The sequence below is a fragment of the Sinocyclocheilus rhinocerous genome, unplaced genomic scaffold (genome assembly GCF_001515625.1).
Source record: "Sinocyclocheilus rhinocerous isolate Xijiao unplaced genomic scaffold, SAMN03320098_v1.1 scaffold1708, whole genome shotgun sequence".
Lineage (NCBI taxonomy): Eukaryota > Metazoa > Chordata > Actinopteri > Cypriniformes > Cyprinidae > Sinocyclocheilus > Sinocyclocheilus rhinocerous.
Window position 1 is genome coordinate 1,087,765 of NW_015648635.1, and position 21,133 is coordinate 1,108,897.

Genomic DNA, 21,133 nt, shown 5'->3' on the forward strand with positions numbered 1-21,133 from the left:
GAAATAAAGAATTATACTTTAACTAAATTTATTAAAATTAATAAAGAGACTTTACAACGTTATGCTTATTTGTCATGAAATATATATTAAGAAATAATATTTTTGTGATTTTTATATACAATATTTCAGGAATATAACAATGACAATTCTCAGTTGGCACACACTGCAAGACTCCGTGGGTCAAACGAAACCGATTTGATTAAAATATGCGTCAAGTTCACGTGTACGTCAGGAGAGAGGGCGTGGCGAACTGCGTCACTGCAGCCACGTAATCAGGGAAGTAGGAAGTGCAGCTCACGCCCTTCAGTTGCAGAAAGAGCAGAGTGAGTATAAACTTCATCAGCTGTCTTCATATTAAAATGACTTAATGGCAGATATATAATAAATAGTTTGCATATGTTCTGCTTTCGTTCGCAAGTCCGGATAATGTGTGCGGTTGTGCGATTAGCAGATTCATTCATTCATTTCAGATTGAATGAAGTTATTATTTTAAAAATATTTTAATTTTAGCAACTCTTTAAATGTTATGGTTATATTTACATCTTTTAGTATATGTAGTTACTGTCTGTTAGTTTGCATGTTTTATTGTTCAGATGTTCATTTTTAATTGTTTTCAAAATCAAGCTTGGATAAATTATTTGGGACAGGCAAATTATTCACTGCAGTTTATTTAGGAATTGATTGATTGATGAATTGAATGATCATTGGTTTGATTTTTCATCTGGTTTATATGTGCACCACAAACTGCTTTGGGGTTTTTAACACTTATCATGTTTATAGGTCAGGTTCAGCAATGCTTATACATGAAACAATGCAGTGTTTTTATGGTAATCGTTGTGGGTGATCCTGTAATGAAAGTTGTAAAGAATATGATTTAATAAATAAATCGAGCTGAGTGATTGAAGTTGTTTTTGTGTTTGTTTTCAGAGATGGCTCAGTTTGAGGAAGTATCTCAAAAGTCCAAGCTGCATCCGAAGCCGGAGGGCCTGACGTTGCAGTATGGCACAGCTGGATTCCGCACTCATGCCAAACATCTGGATCACATCATGTTCCGCATGGGGCTGTTGGCAACTTTGAGGTCCAAGAAAACAAAATCCACCATTGGAGTCATGGTGACCGCCTCTCATAACCCAGAGGTGAGAAACGCTCCGAGAATCCGTGTCCACATTTACTGTCATAACAATAGAATAGTGGTGCTTTTTTCACTTTCAAAGGACGCTCCTGCAATGGTTCCATTATTTTCAGGAGGACAATGGGGTGAAGCTAATTGACCCCATGGGGGAGATGGTGACAGCGATGTGGGAGGGATACGCCACACAGCTCGCTAACGCCGAGCAGGACTCTCTTCTCAAAGAACTGAAGGACATTATCGAGAAAGAGGACATTAACATGAGCGAGCCTGCAAGCGTCTACGTCGGCAAAGACACCAGGTAGCCTGGCTTCTGTTTACACAGTGGGAAGGTTAACAAATGTCAAAATTGAAAGCATAAGTACATACAGAGAGAAGCTACCAAACCTGTAGACTTCATAGCGGCCAAGCCAGTAGATCAAGTCAGAAAACGGCCAACAGAGGTTTCACAGTCAGAAAAAGTGATAGTGTAGCCGAAAAATAATCATACTTACTGTTATCATAATCAGGATTCATTTCATACACCATTTTCCGTAGTATATTGACATAGTTTACATATTAACTGAAAAAGGTGTAAGCTGAAGCCTTAGTTTATTATGCATACCCTTTTCATTATAATTCTAATAAGTGTCATTTTCACTACTAGATGTAAACAAAATTATACAGAAAGTTATACAAAAAACAATTAAGAAAACTTTTAGATATAGCTAAAAGTTACACGTTTCATACATGAATACAATTGTTTCAACTATCATATATACTGTACAAATGATCTGTTTTTGAGTTTTATATCTGTTTATCATCTTAAGTAAAAAAAAGTTTAAAAATTGCAAAGTGAACTACATATTTTTAAAATTTATTGTCACAGTTATTCCACAGTTTCACCACTTTAGATATACATCAATATTTTATATTTGTCCTTGCAATTATTTTTTAAAAATATTTTAAACAGCTGTGAATGCATGTGAAAAGCAGTTTACTATGTGCTTCATACATTATCTGTGCAATTTTGAGATCAACCAGATCACCAATTTTTTTTTTTACTTAATTTTTTATTATCCATCTCTTTATTACAAAGCATGTAGATGGTTTATGAGGTGCATAAAATTGCTTTATAAACAAGAAAAATATAATTTTATTCCACAACAAGAAAAAAAGAACAAAAAACAAAGAAAAAACACAACAGCCACCAAATTTTAAAGCATTTGATAAATAATATGTTGGATGATTCATAATAGTAGGCTTGATTTACATTCCCTATTGCGCTCATCTATAGTAAATGAGTTGAATGTGTAATGTATAAAATACATTATTTAGGCTAAGTGTATTGTTTTATTTCTCTTTGTTTATTTTCTTCAGACCAAGCAGTGCTAGTCTCTCTCAGGCTGTATTGGACGGCGTTTCCAGTTTGGGCGGCAAAACTCATGGTGTGAATATGGAATTATAAAACCTTAATTTATTGACTTGAATTACTTTGCTTGAAAGCTCATTTAAAGTTGTCTTGCATTTGCATTATATTTCAGAGTATAAGTACAGTTGGTTTGCCCACAGATATGACAGTACAAAGGTTGATGAATTGCTCTGTTGATTGATGGGTGTGTGTTTCTCTTTAAGACTATGGTCTGGTCACCACTCCCCAGCTGCATTATATGGTGTGCTGTTGCAACACGCACGGCTGCTACGGCAGTCCCACTGTTGAGGGCTACTACCAAAAACTCTCACAGGCTTTCCTTCAGCTCACTCAGAATGTAAGAGCGACAAAAAAAAACATTAAACAATGATGCTTATTATTTTTCTAGCATTAATGGCTTCCCTGCTTGTATTCCAAAAGGCCTTAAACCGCACCGACGATCAGAAGAGGCTTCTAGTGGATGGAGCCAACGGCATCGGCGCATTGAAGATGAGAGAAATGGAGCCATTTCTTCGCTCTGAAATGCAGGTGGTGCTTTCGAATGACGGCAGTAGTGGGAAACTCAACCACATGTGTGGAGCAGATTACGTCAAAGTGCAGCAGAAAGCACCTCAAGGTCTGTCTGAACTCCTTGAGGGTCGTCTCATGAGAAAACTGCACCTCTGATCCCAGCAGGGAAAAAACCCTTTCATATGAGTAGAAGATGGCGTAATATTTGTGTTTGTAGTAACTAAGAGTTTATTTTATGATATAATGAGAGAAACACTACACTACAGGTCAAAAGTGCAGAATAATTATGATTTTTAATGTTTTTGAACGTTATGCTCACCAAGGCTTCATTTATTTGATGCTGAATACAGTAAAAACTGTTACATTTTGAAATATTATTACAGTTTAAAAAAGTTTTAATATCTTTTTTTAAATATAAATATATTATTTCATAAAAATCATAAATATTATTTCTTAAATATAATTTTTCAGCATCATTACTCCAGCCGTCAATCTCATAGATCCTTCAGATATGCTGATTTGCTGATTGGTTATTATCAGTTATTTTTGGTGCTCAATTATTAATAATAGTTCTTATTATCAGTGTTGAAAAAGTTTTTGCTTCTTAATATATGTAAATATGTGTTACATATTTTAAGATACTTTAAGAACAGCATTTATTTGAAATATACATTGTTGCAAAATTATAAATATCTTTACTGTCACTTTTGATCAATTAAATGCTTCATTGCTGAATTACAGTATTCATTCATTTTAAATCTTACCTATGCCAGAGTTTTGAATGGTAGTGTACCACAGTTTCCACAAAACCTTAAGCAGGAAAAAAATTATAAAAATTTTTTCTTGAGCAGCAAATCAGCATATTATACTGGTTTCTGAAGGATCATGTGACACTGAAGACTGGAGTAATGATGCTGAAAATTCAGCTTTGCATCACAGGAATAAAATATATTAAAACAGAAAACTGTTATTTTAAATTCTCATAATATTTAACAATATTTCTGTGTTTTATGCATTTTGATTAAATACATGCAGACTTGGTGAGCATATCAGACTTAATAATAATTATTGCAAACTTTTGACCGGTAGTGCATATCATTCTTTCATACCGAATTATCGGAGAAATCCCTCGCTTTTTCACTCCAGGTATGAATATGGGAGTCGGTGAGCGCTGCTGCTCATTCGATGGTGATGCCGATCGCATTGTTTACTATTACACCGACTCTAAAGGCTGCTTCCATCTGCTGGACGGAGACAAGATCGCTACTCTCATCAGCACGTACCTCAAAGAGCTGCTCACACAGGTTCTACACGCTCAAATGAAATGACCACATCCAAATATGAACTTGCACATTAATTTTGTCTGTGTGTGTGTGTTCAGGCAGGGTTGAACTTACAGATTGCTGTTGTTCAGACAGCATATGCTAATGGCAGCTCAACTCGCTATTTGGAGGATGTCATGAAGGTGATGCTCTAAAAATATCTCCTGTTACTATAGTATGTTCCAATTCATGCTTAAACTTGCTGTTTATGAGATGTAACCTTTGACTTCTCCACAGGTCACAGTATGCTGTACGAAAACAGGTGTTAAGCACCTTCATCATGCAGCGCAGGAATATGATATTGGAGTGTATTTTGAGGCAAATGGACATGGAACTGTGAGTTCACTGCAGAATAATGCCATTTTACGAAGGCAGAATCCTGGGTCGTTGGCTAAAAGTACACAAGTCGGTTGAGGGGTTTTGATTTGAAAATTCAAAAATGGCAGCAACACTGTTTTGAATTTAGAACTTTAAATTTTACATTTATATTTAAAATGTTATATTTTGGATTTAACTTTTTACATTTCGAAATTTACATTTAAAAATGTTACATTTTAAATTATTTTACAATTTTACATATGTGACCCTGGAGCACAAAACCAGTCTTAAGTCGCTGGGGTATATTTGTAGCAATAGCCAAAAATACATTGTATGGGTCAAAATTATCGATTTTTCTTTTATGCCAAAAATCATTAGGATATTAAGTAAAGATCATGTTCCATGAAGATATTTTGTAAATTTCCTATCGTAAATATATCAAAGCTTTATTTTTGATTAGTAATATGCATTGCTAAGAACTTCATTTGGACAACTTTAAAGGCGATTTTCTCAGTATTTGGATTTTTTGATGTATGATGTATACATCTCAATTTTGAAAAATTGACACTTAAGACTGGTTTTGTGGTCCAGGGTCACATATTTAATTGTGAATTTTACAGTTTATATTTCACAATTTACATTTTGAATTTTAAATTTTGAATTGTGAATTATTTTGACCCTGCAGATAATATTAGGACTAGGATATGATGTCATGCTGTTGTTATTAAAATGTTTTAACTATACTTCAGTTTTCCATGACGGTGCAAACTGTTTCTCATTTTAATAAAGGTTGTATGCTTTTAAACTTGTATTAATTTGAAACCGCACAATTTAGCATTTCCATCATGTTAAAATTTAAGATCTGTGATTTTTGAGCTTTGTTAGTTTTAACCAGTGTTTTTTGCTGGTATGCTGCAGGTTTTATTCAGCAAAGCAGCACAGAAACAGATTCAGGAGCTGGTGAAAGACCCGAACTCAAACGATGAGAGAAAACGAGCGGTGAAACTCCTGGAGAGCACGATCAATCTGATCAACCAGGTTTAGACAAACTCAAACACCATTAAACTGGATCACCCGACGCTTTACTAAAACTATTTTAAGTGTCTTTTTCGATACTGAACTCCCTTTCTCTCTTCTGCAGACGGTGGGAGACGCGATCTCAGATATGCTAGTGATTGAAGCAGTGTTGGCCATCAGAGGGATGTCTGCGCAAGACTGGGATGCTATTTACACAGACCTACCCAACCGCCAACTTAAAGTCACGGTGTGTGTGCTTGTGTGTGTGTGTTTGTGAGGTTTATGAGTGTAACTGTGTATATTTAACTGTTGTACTCTGCAGGTGTCAGACCGGCGTGTCATAGATACGACAGATGCAGAGAGGAGGGCCGTGAGTCCAGAGGGGCTGCAGGACACCATCGACTCGCTTGTCAAGAAATACAAAAGCGCTCGGTCCTTCGTTAGACCGTCTGGAACTGAAGACGTGGTCAGGGTCTATGCTGAGGCTGACACACAGGTACACATGGTCATTATGCTCGTTTTCTCTTTTATATTGCAATGTATTTGATTGTAATTGCAATTTTTCTGTGTTTATGTGCAGGAAAGTGCTGATAGTCTGGCTCATGAGGTCAGCCTGGCTGTGTATCGTCTTGCCGGAGGAATCGGAGACGAGCCAAAACCTCTTCACTAATTAAACATTCATGCATGCAGACAGTGAGAGTCCATCCAGTGAAATGTATAAATACTGTAAATGTACAGTAAACTAGTTTTTGTGGTGCAAACAAATGTTTTGGGAGATGACAAATGTTAATAGTTTACTCTTTGTACTGTATGAAGGACCAACAATCTTTATAAATGGAAGTGTATGATTATGAGGGAATGTTAAACCATGATCTATGTAAATTTATGTTTACACTCATTTCATCATAGAATTTGTTTTTTTTTCAATTTTACCTACCATTTTGATAATAGAAGAAAATTTTCAGTAGTTTAGGGTTGGTAAGATATTTGAATGTTTTTGAAAGAAGTCTCTTCTGCTCAGCAAGGCTACAGTAAAAATACAGTAAAAACTAATATTGTGAAATATTAGTATAATTTAAAAAAAGATCTATTTTAATCTATTTTAAAATGTAATTTATTCCTGTGATGGTAAAGCTGAATTTTCAGCATCATTACTCCAGTCTTTGTGTCACATGATCCTTCAGAAATCATTCTAATATGATGATTTGCTGCTCAAGAAACATTTCTGATTATTATCAGTGCTGAAAACAGTTGCCCTGATTAATATTTCTTTTCCAGGTTTTTATGATGAATAGAAAGTTCAAATTAACAGCATTTAAACAGCATGTAAAAAGTCTTTCTGTAACATTTGATCAATTTAATGCATCCTTACTGAGTAAATGTATTAATTTCTCTAAAAAAAACAAAATAACCCCAAACTTTTGAATAGCAGTGAATGTGCAATCAAAATTGCATAGCTCTCTAATAAAAACCTTATTAAATAAAATAGAGGTGAATTAAACCTAATGTAAAGCATACTGGATTGTATGTAGCATTATGTGATTTTATACCCGTTTTTTTTTTTTTTTGCTATAAATATGCTACCTGGGTTCTTAGAAAATCGAATAAATATTTTATCCCATCATTCTGGTGTTTTCTTCTGTCTGATATTTCCTGTAATAAAACAAATCTCTAATTTTCTTGCTCTATAAAAGCATTGCTTCTTTGAGTGTGCCATATATGCACTTCAGACAGAAAAACCGCATTAAAACAACTTCAGGCCCTGCTGCTATGCAATCAAACTTTATTTGTTTTGAAGAATCGGATGACACACAGTTAAACGCAGTTAGACGCAGTTACAGCAGTTTAGTCAAAGCACAAAGTAGGTAGCAAAGGATAAGAGACTTTTTGTGACGTTTGGTTCATCACCGGTTTTGATAACGGAATGTGAGATCTGAGCAACAACAACTCTAAATGAATACACTTTGAGATGGAGGTTTGGAATGCGAGCTCATGACTCTAATTCAATCGTTCTCATCTGCGGCGCCAGAGATAGTGATGGTACGTTCTTGTGTGTCCCTTTGAAACACGTCGTCATCTGTCTTAACTGTTCTGCAACCAAAGAGAGATGGGAATTAGCATCAGTAAGCATCCACGTGCATTTTATTATATAATAACTTGAAAAAAGTATGAAGTTGTTTTGTAATATTGTGGTGGAACAGTGTACTTGTACCTAATGAGGACAGTCTTCCTTTCCGTCATCTCCACAGCCTGCTCGTGAGTGAACTCCTCCACAGACTCGTGATGGTTGTGGTCGACTATTGTGCTGCTGGAGAGCATCTTCTCTGAGGCGGCTGAGCTCACCGCTCCACTGATCGCATGACTGCGGGCTGCTGCCGCCCCAGAAACGCTGCTGACCATTCCTGCACTCAGGCTCATGAGAGACAGACCGCTCACCATACTGGACAAGCGACTGTCTTCTCCTTCTATCAGCTTCCTGCAAAACCACAGGCAAATCAAAATGGGTTAGATATGGGTAGTTGCCAAGAATTTTAAACTACCAGTATGTGTATATTGTTAACCATTTTTAATCACCATATTATGGAATCCCATTTCTGCCACAGAATAAAAAAGGGAATTGTGACTTATTTCACAATTCAAACTTTTTTTTTTTTTTTCAGAATTTTGAGAATTGTGAGATATAAACTTGTCAGTGAGATAAAAATAAAAAAAGGCCGAAACTTGCAATTGCGAGAGAAAAGTCAGAAAATTACAGTGAGGTAAATTGTTGTAATTACCTTTTTTATTTAATGGCAAAAAAAAAAAAAAGAATTGTGAGATGTAAACTCAGACTTCTGAGGGAATAAAAAGTCAGAATTACGAGATATTAACTTGCAGTTCTGAGAAGAAAAGTCAGAATTATGATATATAAACTTTCAGTTGCGAGAAAAATGTCAGAATTGTAAGATAAAAAGTCCCAATTACCTTTTTTATTTTTAAAATCCATGTTGGAAAAAAACAGAATTGTTAGATCAAAATGTCAGAATTGCAAGATAAAAAGTTGCAATTATCTTTTTTATTTTTTTATTCCATGGTGGAAAAAAAACAGAATTGCGAGATGTAAACTCAGAATTGCAAGAAAAAAATCACAATTCTGACTTTTTTTCTTAGAATTGAGAGTTTATATCTTGGAATTCTGAGATTATTTCTCGCAATTCTGTGTTTGGGTCAAAGACGAAAAGGGGTTTAAGCATAAAAACAATAAGTGTAATACTGCTATAAATTGTTGTTCCTCAAAAAATGTAAAAAGTTTTATGTTTAATTTAATTGCAATTTTGTTTTTCCGAGCAAAAAATAAATAGATGTGGACATCTTAACGTCTTTGACCCGTTTACATCTCAAAAAAAATCTAAATTGCGAGATACAATGTATTACTCGTTCAAGGTGATGTGGTGTGATGGCAGCACTGCAGTACCTGTATGTGGTGATTTCAATCTCCAGCGACATCTTAATGTTGAGCAGATCCTGATATTCTCTCAGCAGCAGCCCAATCTTCCCTTTAATAGACTTCAGTTCCTCCGTTAGAGTCTCGATACGGATCTATGACGCATGATTGAGTGACATCTTCAAATCAAATCGAGTGTAGCTCACTCATGAATGGTTGTAACATGTTGCTATGAGGTTGCTTTCTGGGTGGTTGCTTGATGGCCCAATTCAAAAAAGTGCCCACCCTGGGTCTCAATGATATTCTGCACTAGAAAATGACTGGCTGCATTCGAAATGGCATACTTCCCTATACTATAGTAGGTGAAAAGAGTTTACAGTATTTATAAAACAGTAGGCAAAGGGTAGCAAGCTACTACGTCCATCTAAATTCTGAAGTGCACATATTGACACTTTACTATCCCATGAGTCCACAGGAGAGGATTTGTGAATAGAAGTGTAACAACGAAACTATGCTGGTAGGTGCAGATTACATTTTTATTATATAGAATGTATTTTTTAACAGCCGTCAAGTAATTACTTAATTAAGTACCTACTTAATATGTGATTTTGGATGTAGCCATTGTGACATGTTCTCTTTACATTGAAGGGGGCGTGGCTTTACCTGTAGCTCCTCCTCCTCTTTCTTGTGTCTCTCCTGTGCTTCCTGGATCTGGAGCAGCAGTGCTTCATTCCTGTTCTTAAGGGCGTCCAGTTCTCTCTGTTTATTCTGAATCTAAAAACACACATGCATTAAATTTATAAGGCAGTACAGTTTGGTGCTTTTATTAAATGAGGCACAGGACAGGATTTCCCACACCTCTCTCTTGTAAGCTGTGATTTCCTCTCTGATGCTCCTCGCTGTGTCCACATGCCGTGATGTAGCTTTGTTTAGATCTTGAAACTTTGCTTTATACCAAGCGTCCATCTCCTAGTGAACACCGGTCGGGAAAAACATTAGCATTTGTGAGCAAAACAGTTCAGTCTAAGGGATATTGAGGTTTATATTACCTGCAGGTTTTGGGCAGCGATACTGTCATATTGAGCCTGGATCTGTTTGAGGGCGGATGCCAGATCGGGCAAAGAGAAGGCCACATCTACTTTAGCCACAGATCCATAAATCTGAGCCATCAGCTCCTCGATTTCCTGACATACAGAACACAGTTGTCAGAATATTAATTCAATTATTTACCATATTAATGCAATGAAATACCCAGTGATTAACAATAAAATCACATGTTAATTTTTTAACATTGATTATATTAGCACATTGTTAAAGTAATGGAAAAACATATGTTGCCATGACTTGTATCATTTTTTACAGTGGATACAGATTATATTTATAATATTATCTATGTTTATATTATTCATAATAATATGATGATATATATAATATTAGATAATATTATATTTAAATGGCCTGCACCTTTTTGTGAATCCTCTGCAGGAACTCAAGCTCCACTTCCAGGTTTTCCAGTCGTTTTTCCAAGGCAATTCGGGCGGATGTGGCTGCGTCCACATCCTAGTAGACAGAGGGAGTTTTTTGAACCCCAATCATTATGTAAAACCAAGTGATGTTACACTTTGTGTATTAAGTTGGACCTTACCGGTCTGAAGGTTTCAATTTCAAGCTCTGCCTTTTTCCTGACCTCCACAGCCTCCTCGTATTTCACCTTCAGCATTTCCAGCTGACTTGCCATGGCATCCTTTGCTGCTACCGCCAGGTCCTACGAAAGCACAGGTAGATACTTGCTAGAAATGAGTGAGTTATGGTCTAAATGCGTAAGTAAGTCATAATTGGCCAGTGGTCATCCCTCACCCGCTGGACTTTCATTTGGTCAGCAATCCTCCTCAGCTCCCTCAGCTGGTCCTCATAGAGCAGTCGCAGACTGGACGGCTTCACATGGTGGCTCTTGATGCCCTCAATTTCTGCCTCCAGCAGCTTGTTGCTCTGCTCCAGAGAGCGTACCTGGAACAAGCACACTCAAACTCACAGGCTGGTCTTCAAAGTGGAAAAGCAAAAGGAGAAGATGGAGAAGTGTCTTACCTTCTCGATATATACAGCCAGACGGTCATTGAGGACGACCATCTCCTTTCTCTCACTGGTGCGTGTGCTGAGGAAAGCCTGGTTCTCAGCGGCTGCAGTGTCCAGGTCCACTGCGCCTCCAGCAACCCCCAAACCCATGCCCAGACACAGCGTTCCCATACTCACACTGCTGTAGAAGGACACAAAACATACATTTACAATGTTTACTATTGTACTTTTTTTTGTTTTTTTAATAATAATACAAAGTAATACAAAATACAAGCTATTTGACCAATTAAATGATCAAATATAGTAATAATGAAATAAAATCATTATTATTAATGATATTATATTATATGTTATTGTTATATTATAGCCCAGGGGTGGCGAACGTCGGTCCTGGAGAGCCGCAGCCCTGCAGAGTTTTGCTTCAACCCTAATCAAATACACCTGCACAAGCTAATCAAGGTCTGAAGGGTTACTAGGAAGCTACAGGCAGGCGAGTTTTTATTAGGGTTGGTTAGACTGCGGCTCTCCAGGACCGGAGTTCGCCACCCCTGTTATAGCCTATTACAACCAGTGTTATTTTAGTATCATTGATATACTATAATATTTTTATTAATATTTTGAATTAGATTTTATTTTTACATTTTCTGTCTTGTGTTTTTAGTCAAAGTTTTAGTAAATTTGTTTTGTGTTTTTGTAATTTTTCTTACCTTTTTTAAAAATAAGTCTATATAGTTAGTTTAACCATTTAAACTAAGTTTTAGTTTTTAGAGTTAGTTTATTTGGTTTTTGTTGTTTTAGTACTTCAACTGTAACTAAACAGAAATGAGAATTGTTACCCTGGCAACTAGCTGAAATATCTATTATATTTTATTTTACTTAAATTATTGTTTATGTTATTTAAAGTAATGAAAATGTAATATTATATTATATTATATTATATTATATTATATTATATTATATTATATTTAATGCTGTCAAACGATTAATCGCGATTAATCGCGTCCAAAATAAAAGTTTTTGTTTGCATGATATATGTATGTGTGCTGTGTATATTTATTATGTAAGTACACACACATTCATGTATACATTTCATAAAAATATGTTATGTTTATATATTAAATATATTTATTTATAATATAAATTTTATGAATATAAATATAGACATGTAAATACATGTAAATATTTTCAAAATATAATATACTGCATGTATGTCTTTATATATACATAATAAATATAGCTACACCGAACACTCACATATATTATGCAAACAAAAACTTTTATTTTGTATGCGATTAATCGCTTGACAGCACTAATATTATATTATATTATATTTTTGCATTTTGTATATTTTTATATTATATTTACAATTTGTTGTGTTTTTTTTGTCATTTTTATTACTTTTTTAATGTCTGCATAGTTTTTAGTTTTTGTTATTTTAGTAGCCTACTTAGACCTGAAGTAAACAAAAATAAGAAATGTTATAGCTGAAATAAAATAAGCGATGATATGATATGATATGATAATGGCATACCTGGTCATGCGTGATTTGCGGGATCCGGAGAGCGCCCTGCGTCCCATAGTGCCGCTGCGGGTGTAACTGGCGGAGCGGTGGCGCGCGGCTCCACGGGTGGGAGAAGGGCTGGAGACCCGGACCTGAAGCGTGGAAGAGGAGGTCAGGACACCCTCGAAGTGACGGCGGTACGATGACATCCTTTCTGGGCTTTGACTCATGGTGAAGCTGGTGGTTCCTCGCGCGTCTCCAAAGATGCTCCAGAAGCGTTGTGTCCGCACTCATTGATGATGGAGCTTTATACCTGCTGTCCGGGCGAGGAATGTCGACCCTCCGCTCAACTATCTGACGGGCCACCGCGAAGAGCTTTACCGCGGTAAAAATAGACGAGTGAGCTTTCCTAATGGAGATGGCAAACCTGAGAGTGAGCCTTATACTAATGAAATTCTCTGCGCTAAAACTGTCTAAAAACTCGGAGACTGAAAGTGCTGGTGACGTCATCAAGGAAGAGCGTGCTATAATCGTTATAGAGTCACTGTATTATGCTCTTGAAACAAACAAGCAAACAAACGCACAAAGAAATGACACTATAATTATTATATAGGCCTACATATAGCATCAAAGTGGCATGAAATATTATTTGTTACATTTAAATAGTTAAATAATACTAATACTAATAATACAGTTTATATTATTTACAATAATTATATTCTATGACTCTTTATATTTAATTATATAATATGGTTTTCTATTCTATTTATTATTTAAAGTTGATTATCATCTTTCCCATTTTCATATGAACTTGGATTATATTATTTACAATAGTTTTATATCATGAGCTATATATTATATATATTTATATATAATAATAAAACAACAGTACTATAATATTATCTACAATTATATTATAAGAAATGATATGATATGATATGATATGATATTAAATGAAAACAAGAAGAGCGCAGGAATCTGTCCGGAACTCATGCGTAGATTTGCTTCCTCCCGGACCGTTTTCTTGTGCACATTTAAATTCCACGGAGTGTTGTTTATGTCGCGCCCCTCGTCTGCTTAATTCAGAGTATCGTTTCATTTTAACACAATTTAAGATCACATTAAGGCTAATTTTCTACATCAAACACCTCAAGATGGCAGGGAACTTCTGGCAGAGCTCACATTAGTAAGTAGAGACGAGTGTTGCTGTTGCTGCGAAGCTGTAAGAGAAATAAAAACATACAAATTCACGGATTTGCCTGATTATAGCTAACTTTTTACCAGATCTTGGTTAATACCATGATAAAGAATAGATACTAGAATAAATGTCTTTTATTTTCGGAATAGTATAAATATCTGGATTATTAGCTTTAGCCGGCTGGCTAACTTAGTGGCTCTGGACTGAAGAAACCATAGAGAAATTAAATGTATGAATAATTAGTATAAATGTGTGTCATTCACGGCATTAGTTCATTTTCATCATTTTAAGTGATTTTCAATTAGTATAATTTTGTTTTGTTTTGATGCTTGTATGAAGTTTGGAAATGAAGTGACATTAGGAGTATATTAAATATACACTGTAATGCTGCTGTGTTGATTTATAAGTTATTCTTTTATGATTTCTGTATTTAAAGTGTTGATGTTTGTTCTTATCAGTCTGCAGTGGGTTCTGGACAAACAGGATCTGATGAAGGAGAGACAGAAAGATCTCAAGTTCCTCACAGAGGAGGAATATTGGAAGCTACAGATATTTTTTGCCAATGGTATGGAGATAAACTGTTTATAAATATGAATATGAGCCTGTTCTGAATTAATGCAAATCATCAGGTGTAATTCAGCTGCTTTGTATTTTATTTAAGATGGATTTTTAAGGAAATGTTCATTCAAAGTCTAAAGGAATAAACCTTGTCTTGAAACACTTTAAATAGTTTAATTTGTCATCTTGTGGCAGTGATTCAAGCCTTAGGGGAACACTTGAAACTCAGGCAGCAGGTCATCGCCACGGCAACCGTCTACTTTAAGCGTTTCTACGCCAGGTGAGCAGGTCGTTTTCTTGGTTACAGCCTTTACTTCCTCCGTAAAAATTTATAATTGACTTTTAGATTGATGGCTCTTGTGTTTTCCAAGTGAGGGTGCTACATTTATTTTCTGTGGCTTTTTTCAAGTACACTTACGTGAAAGTAAAAGAAAGCTCTTGGCTTGTTTTCAGGTACTCTCTGAAGAGCATAGACCCTGTGCTGATGGCCCCCACATGTGTGTTTCTGGCCTCTAAAGTAGAGGTAAACACAGTCTCGATATTGGAAATTTCTGCTGAAAGATGCATACATTTGAATTTTAATGTAATAAAATTCTGTCCTTAACAGGAATTTGGTGTTGTTTCGAACACACGCCTTATTTCAGCAGCAACGTCTGTGTGTAAGTGATTTATATTTTACAAACTCATCAGACAGGATCATATATTACTACAGAAATGCATTTTTGAGTTCCCTAAAGCTGAATTGTACAACATGTGCTTATGATATTCAAAGTTTAATATAAAGTACAGGGTTTCAGCGGGTCTCAACAAGTCTTAACTCACCCTTCCACAAATGAAGAGCAGAAAATTTTAAAATCATAAAGTCATAAATGTTGCATGCACTGGGGAAAAAACAAAACGATTGTCTTCCTTAGTATTTTTGTTTTTCAGTACAAATGTCTAAACATTCTTAAATCAAGATGCATTTATTTGAGATGCAAATCTATAATGAAAAATTGAACAAAATGATGTGAGTTTATGCTTAAAACCAGAACTGTCAATGTAGTTTTCTCTCTAAATTAAGTCACTTTTTCTGAGCCCCTTGGAAGATGTTATGGTTTCAAACCTTCAATAATAAACTTACTTCATTTTGATCAGTTTTACTGTAAACAAGATCTTCTGTCACTCTGCTTCTCAGCTAAACGATTTAAGTATCTTTAGGCATTTGCACTGGAAAACAAGACAAAATGCTACTGATGAAGAACATCACTTTTTTGCAGTGTGATCAGAAGGAGCAGTAAATGTTATTTCCATATATAAATGAATAAAAAATGTGTTGCAACTCATCGTGTGCTCTCTAGACATTTACATTTACATAACATATTGACGTGTTGCTTCAGTTTATTCCTTACATTTTCTTTTCTTGGTCTTAAAAAGGTCTTTAAAAAGCTTTAAATATATCTACATAAAACCTGCAGAAACCCTGAAAGTTTAACTCAGCATTTCATTAAAACTTTAACCATAAAATTTAACTTTTTAGACATAATCACCAAATCTCTCTTGGGAATCCCAGATCGCGATAAGCATGCTGATTTGTCTTTCTCAAGATTTCATACTAATATGGAATAAATACATCTTTCTCTATTTGTAACAGTGAAAACGAGGTTCTCTTATGCCTTTCCAAAGGAGTTTCCCTTCAGAATGAACCACGTGAGTCAAACTTCTGTGCTTTGCTACAGCAGAAAACGTACGAGACACTGATCTGGCATGTAGGCGAGTGTGAGTTGTACCAGATGGCCTTGTTGGTCTCTTACTGAGAAGAGTTTCTGATTTTGGAAATCTGACAGCGTCACTAGAGATCTAGATAAAAAGTTCTTGTAACTGTCAGATTCATATGATGGAAACGCTGGCCGAGAGGCTGAGATTGTGTGTGTGTGATGATGCAGTCACCAAGTTTCTGACACCCAATCAGGAGTGACATTCCTCCCCTTACGACACCTTCGTAGGAAAGTCTCATTATGGTGATAAATGACTGTTGGCAGCTCGTGTCTCGGGCTGGTGATAAGTGCGGTATGATTACAAACAGTGTTATTTGTTGGGGACGCCTCTGGTCAGGTGCTGCAAGGAAAACATCTCAGAGGTGTGGTGGAACGTTTATGGATCATCGTAATGGGAAAGATGATCATTAGTGCACATAACATATTAGTGCGACGATTTCGCAGTGAACTCACGCTTCTCTCTGTGTCTAGATCTTGGAGTGTGAATTCTACTTACTGGAGCTCATGGTTGGTATAGATTCTTCTTCTTTAGGATGTTTAGATCTTTGTTTTTGCCATCTGTTCATGGATGTTTGGTTTGGATTTGTTTCAGGACTGCTGTCTGATCGTGTACCACCCTTACAGACCGTTACTGCAGTATGTGCAGGACATGGGTCAGGAGGACATGCTGCTGCCGCTGGCTTGGTGAGGAGTGTGTGGCTTCAGACGGCATAAAAAACGAACAACCACTGTTCATTTTGCCTTATAAGTCTGTTAGAACAGTCCAAGTTGAAATAAGATAAGTTGATAAGTTTTCCTATACAAGCCTCTTGCTTCTGAATCTATGCATCTCCCAAAAGCTCTTCGGTTTTTTATCCACCTTGTTTTTAACGTAAGAGCAGGTGCGGCCATTTGTAACAAATTATTTATGTACTGCTATATTTTTGGTTAATGTTTTAAATTATTATTATTATTTATTTATTTATTTTTATTTTTTTGTAATTTTGTTGTGTGTTTTGCCATTTTTATTAGTTTTTTTCCTTTTAAATATTATTATTTGTTTTTTTTTCTTTCAGTTTTAGTTCAGTTTTGGTTTAATTTTTTAAAAAGTTTTTCATCTATTTATATTTTAGTTTGAAATTATTAATATTATTATTATTATTTTTTTAGTAATTTTGTTGTGTTTTGCCATTTTTATTAGTTTTTTTCTTTTTAAATATTATTATTTATGTTGTTTTTTTTTCAGTTTTAGTTCAGTTTTGGTTTAATTTTTTAAAAAGTTTTTCATCTAATATTTATATTTTATTTTAGCTTTATTTTAATTAGCAAAAATGTTTTTTAATAGTTTTAGTTTTAGTTAACAATCCTGGCTTCCAGTTATGTTATGGTGCTTGATATTGCAAACTTGTATTTCTTATCATATTTTTTATTTATTTATTATCTTTATTATAAATGCATTGGTTTGAAGCACAGATAGTTTTACCATTTACTGCAGGGTTATTATAGTTATAGAAATAGTTGTAGAAATAAAATAACTGAAATAAACAAAATTTACTAAAATATAACTGAAATACATTTGTATTTTTTTTATTTTGACTAGTTGCCAAGGCAACATTTCTCATTTTAATTTAGTTTAACTTGATGTATTTAAATAACTAAAACTGAATAAAAATTAATAAACTATAGACATATGAACAAACAAAAACTTCTGAATATGACAAAAACTCACAACAAAATGAAAGTTGAAAGTTTTAAAAAGATGAAAACTGCAAATATAAAAATAACTGATTCAAAATATTAATAAAAACTATAATATATCCCAGTGATACTAAAATTACACTGGTTTACTGCATTTTCTTTTTCTTCTAGTCATTTACCTATAGCAGCTAATGAATCGAAAGTCTTGCACAATCACAGAAAATAGCTTACTTCCGTGTTGCAAAATAAGCTGAATGAGTGAACATGAATGTCCTGTGAATGTGTGCAGGAGGATAGTGAACGACACCTACAGGACAGACCTGTGTCTGCTTTATCCTCCATTTATGATTGCACTGGGTAAGAACAAACTTCCTACATTTAATCCAGCAGGTCTTATGCTTGCAAAGAAGCAGAAAATTGGAAGTTTTAGATCCGAATAACTGTATAAGAAATGGTCATGTCACATACCAGTGGGCAGAGTTACAGATTGTGTCTCCTTCCTCCTCCAGCCTGCCTGCATGTGGCCTGTGTGGTGCAGCAGAAAGATGCCAGGCAGTGGTTTGCTGAGCTGTCTGTTGACATGGACAAGGTAAGACACGTCCAGCTGTAAAATGAATGAATGTTTCTGTCTTGCTGTGTACATTAACACTGGAGCTTTTCTTCAACAGATCCTGGAGATCATCAGGGTGATTCTGAAACTCTATGACCAGTGGAAGAACTTTGATGATAGGAAGGAAATGGCCGCTGTGCTCAACAAGGTGCCCAAACCCAAACCCCCTCCTAACAGGTACGACAGACTGCAGACCTCAGTTATCAAAATCACACAACACTATATTTATTTATATGGAAATAGCCTGGAGTGCTTATTTATTTCACCATTGCAAAGAGAAACAATGAAAAGAGGCTAATTTTATTACTCCTTTTTTATATATATATATATATATATTACTCTCATTCAGTGCAAAAGCTCTTCTTGAATTCTTGAAAATGTCCTGGATAAAAGTACAATTACAGGATTATAGTACAGTTATATATTTTTTAAAAATGTCTTAAAGGGTTAATGTCACAGTTTTTGAAGTTGAGCATGCTTTCACACTTGTGAATTTTGCACCGCAATTAACATGGCTATGAAGCCCAATTATATTTTTGTATTATTTATAAATTTTATTGTATTTATTAATATTTTGAATTAGTTTTCATGTTTATATTTTCAGTTTACATTTTACGAATTTTATGTGCTTTTGTGATTTATTTATTTTTACTGTGTCTATATAGCTTTAAATTTGTTTGTTAAAGTTTAAAGTTTTTAAAATATAAGTTTTTCATCCAGTATTTGTTTATTTTTATTTTATTGTTTTTGATTGTTAGAAAAAAAAGCCCTTTATTAAAGCCTGTTCTATGTTCAAATATTATTTTCAGTTTTAGTTTTTTTTTAAAGTGCTTTTATTTTTTTTTCTTGTTTACTTTTTAGTTTTTTTTATGTAATTATTTTAGTACTCAAAATTATTCGAAAAGTTTGGAAAAGTGGAAAAGCCCTTTATTAAAGTCTGTTTTATGTTTAAAGAAATTTTATTTAATTTTTAAGTACTTGCGCTTATTTCAGTTAGTTGCCAAGGCAGAATTTCAAAATTTAGTTTAAGTTCCAAGTTTTTCATCTAATGTTTATATTTTATTTCAGCTTTATTGCAATTACCAAAATGTTTGGTAATTTTAATAGTTTTAGCTTTAGAAAAGTGGAAAAGACCTCTTTCACCTCATCTCACTTCTGCGCCTGTATTTTCTTGCTTTTCTTACAACAGTGAGACTGACCAGAGCTCAAACGGGAGTCAAAACAGCTCGTACAGTCAGTCCTAGAGTGGCCCCTGCTGGAGGACCTGAGGCGGAGTGATTCAGAGAGGCAAACACAGCACATCCTGGCACATCTGAATGCTGCTTTTCACAAGCACATCGTTTTATGACCGTGTGGAAAAAACGATTCCTGGCACACACATCCTCTCTTTCCTCTCTTCTGGGTTCTTCCAGCAATCAGAGCAATCACAAACGCACCTCATTGGGTATCTGCTTGATGAAGAGGGGTGCTGTTTTCCCAGATCGATGGTCCTGACTTCCTTGAAAAGTCCCATTAGGCTTCTTTCAGCGGATGCTCTTTGGGAACTAAGAAAACTTGATTATTTTCTGTCTGGGAGTGACGAAGAGAGAGTGTGTGTGTTTAATGGCAAATATATTTGTATGCGTGCCTCTCGTTGACCATATCACAGTTTGTATTCCTCAGGGAAACGGATCAGTCCTCTCTACAAAGTGGCTGTCTGTAAACTGATTGGCCACAGGGCTATGTGACGGCGATCTTTTGAACCCTCGTACTGTGTAATCAAATCCTGATTGGATATTTGACACACGTGTGGATGTGAGTTAGAATGCACAAGTGACAGATAGTTGAGTTGATCACAATATGCTTCAAACTGCATTGTAAATATGCTTTCCATTTAAAGCCCTTGACTTTGTTTTTATCATTTTTGTCTTATTATAAAGTTACTGTATGATTATGCTATGTGTACTTGCCATAACCCAAATGCTGTTTTTTTTGCTTTCATTTTGTTTGTTTTTTTAATTGATGTCTCTGTAGCTGCAGCACACTGAAGTATCCATCACGTTTAATGGAGGACAAGCCAATATCTTGAGGGTTTTGGAAATGTAGATCTGCATCTTAGGTGTGGTTATCAAGTCCCTCACTTCCCATCATTTCCATCTCCATTATTAGTTTGAGGGACACATAACTAATTGTGGAAGGACCTCAAAAGATTTTACAGTACATACATGTTTGGCTGTGTTTGAATGGAATTTTTGTTTTTGGTTCTTTGTTTAGCTGTGCTTCAGGAGTGTTGCCTCATCTTTATTGAGTGATCTTGCATAAATGTGGCCCTTCTCCGTGATGCAGTGTATGTATTATTTGCCTGTATATATATTTGATAATGTGAGAGCTGTGAAAGGTGAGAGGGCTTGGAGTGTTCTCATTTGTTTGTCTATAATGGAGCTCAGAAGCCTTATTGAATAAAGCTGCTGTTGAAACAAAAATTACTTCTTTTTTTTTTTGGCATGAAAAGTGTCGTGTTAAAATTATATATTTTATATATAAATTATATATAATTTAATTATTTTATATAATTATATAAAATAATTTCATATATTTATAAAGTTTTAAATTTATATTAAAATAATTTTATATTTTAATGTTATATTT

The 21,133-nt window shown here is 34.9% G+C and overlaps 3 protein-coding genes across 5 annotated transcripts; 2 read left to right on the forward strand and 1 right to left on the reverse strand.

The window, feature by feature from the left end:
* Positions 1 to 272: 272 nt before the first annotated feature.
* On the forward strand, positions 273 to 6,729 carry pgm3 (phosphoglucomutase 3). Of its 2 annotated transcripts, none has more exons than XM_016514809.1 (13): positions 273 to 323; positions 928 to 1,136; positions 1,246 to 1,430; positions 2,489 to 2,556; positions 2,744 to 2,877; positions 2,961 to 3,156; positions 4,197 to 4,354; positions 4,432 to 4,515; positions 4,610 to 4,708; positions 5,609 to 5,728; positions 5,832 to 5,954; positions 6,030 to 6,203; positions 6,288 to 6,729. In XM_016514809.1, the coding sequence occupies exons 2-13, from the start codon at positions 930 to 932 to the stop codon at positions 6,375 to 6,377; spliced, it is 1,638 nt and encodes a 545-aa protein (XP_016370295.1). In that variant the 5' UTR covers positions 273 to 323; positions 928 to 929; the 3' UTR covers positions 6,378 to 6,729. The 2 variants fall into 2 exon arrangements, with proteins under 2 accessions (XP_016370295.1, XP_016370294.1); XM_016514808.1 differs by lacking the exon at positions 273 to 323 and adding an exon at positions 797 to 827.
* A 794-nt stretch (positions 6,730 to 7,523) lies between these two features.
* On the reverse strand, positions 7,524 to 13,032 carry LOC107710103 (glial fibrillary acidic protein-like). Of its 2 annotated transcripts, none has more exons than XM_016514810.1 (11): positions 12,736 to 13,032; positions 11,217 to 11,385; positions 10,989 to 11,138; positions 10,777 to 10,896; positions 10,596 to 10,691; positions 10,181 to 10,315; positions 9,990 to 10,100; positions 9,795 to 9,905; positions 9,162 to 9,286; positions 7,920 to 8,183; positions 7,524 to 7,798 (listed from the first exon to the last, which is right to left on the reverse strand). In XM_016514810.1, exons 1-11 carry the CDS (start codon positions 12,933 to 12,935, stop codon positions 7,711 to 7,713), a joined length of 1,569 nt encoding a protein of 522 aa, XP_016370296.1. In that variant the 5' UTR covers positions 12,936 to 13,032; the 3' UTR covers positions 7,524 to 7,710. The 2 variants fall into 2 exon arrangements, with proteins under 2 accessions (XP_016370296.1, XP_016370297.1); XM_016514811.1 differs by having other exon boundaries at positions 7,716 to 7,793.
* Positions 13,033 to 13,728: 696 nt separating this feature from the next.
* LOC107710128 (cyclin-C-like) lies at positions 13,729 to 20,967 on the forward strand. Its single transcript, XM_016514852.1, has 12 exons — positions 13,729 to 13,891; positions 14,362 to 14,468; positions 14,657 to 14,741; positions 14,915 to 14,984; positions 15,069 to 15,120; positions 16,095 to 16,150; positions 16,690 to 16,725; positions 16,811 to 16,902; positions 18,185 to 18,252; positions 18,405 to 18,484; positions 18,564 to 18,682; positions 19,695 to 20,967. Exons 1-12 carry the CDS (start codon positions 13,860 to 13,862, stop codon positions 19,747 to 19,749), a joined length of 852 nt encoding a protein of 283 aa, XP_016370338.1. The 5' UTR covers positions 13,729 to 13,859; the 3' UTR covers positions 19,750 to 20,967.
* Positions 20,968 to 21,133: the final 166 nt, after the last annotated feature.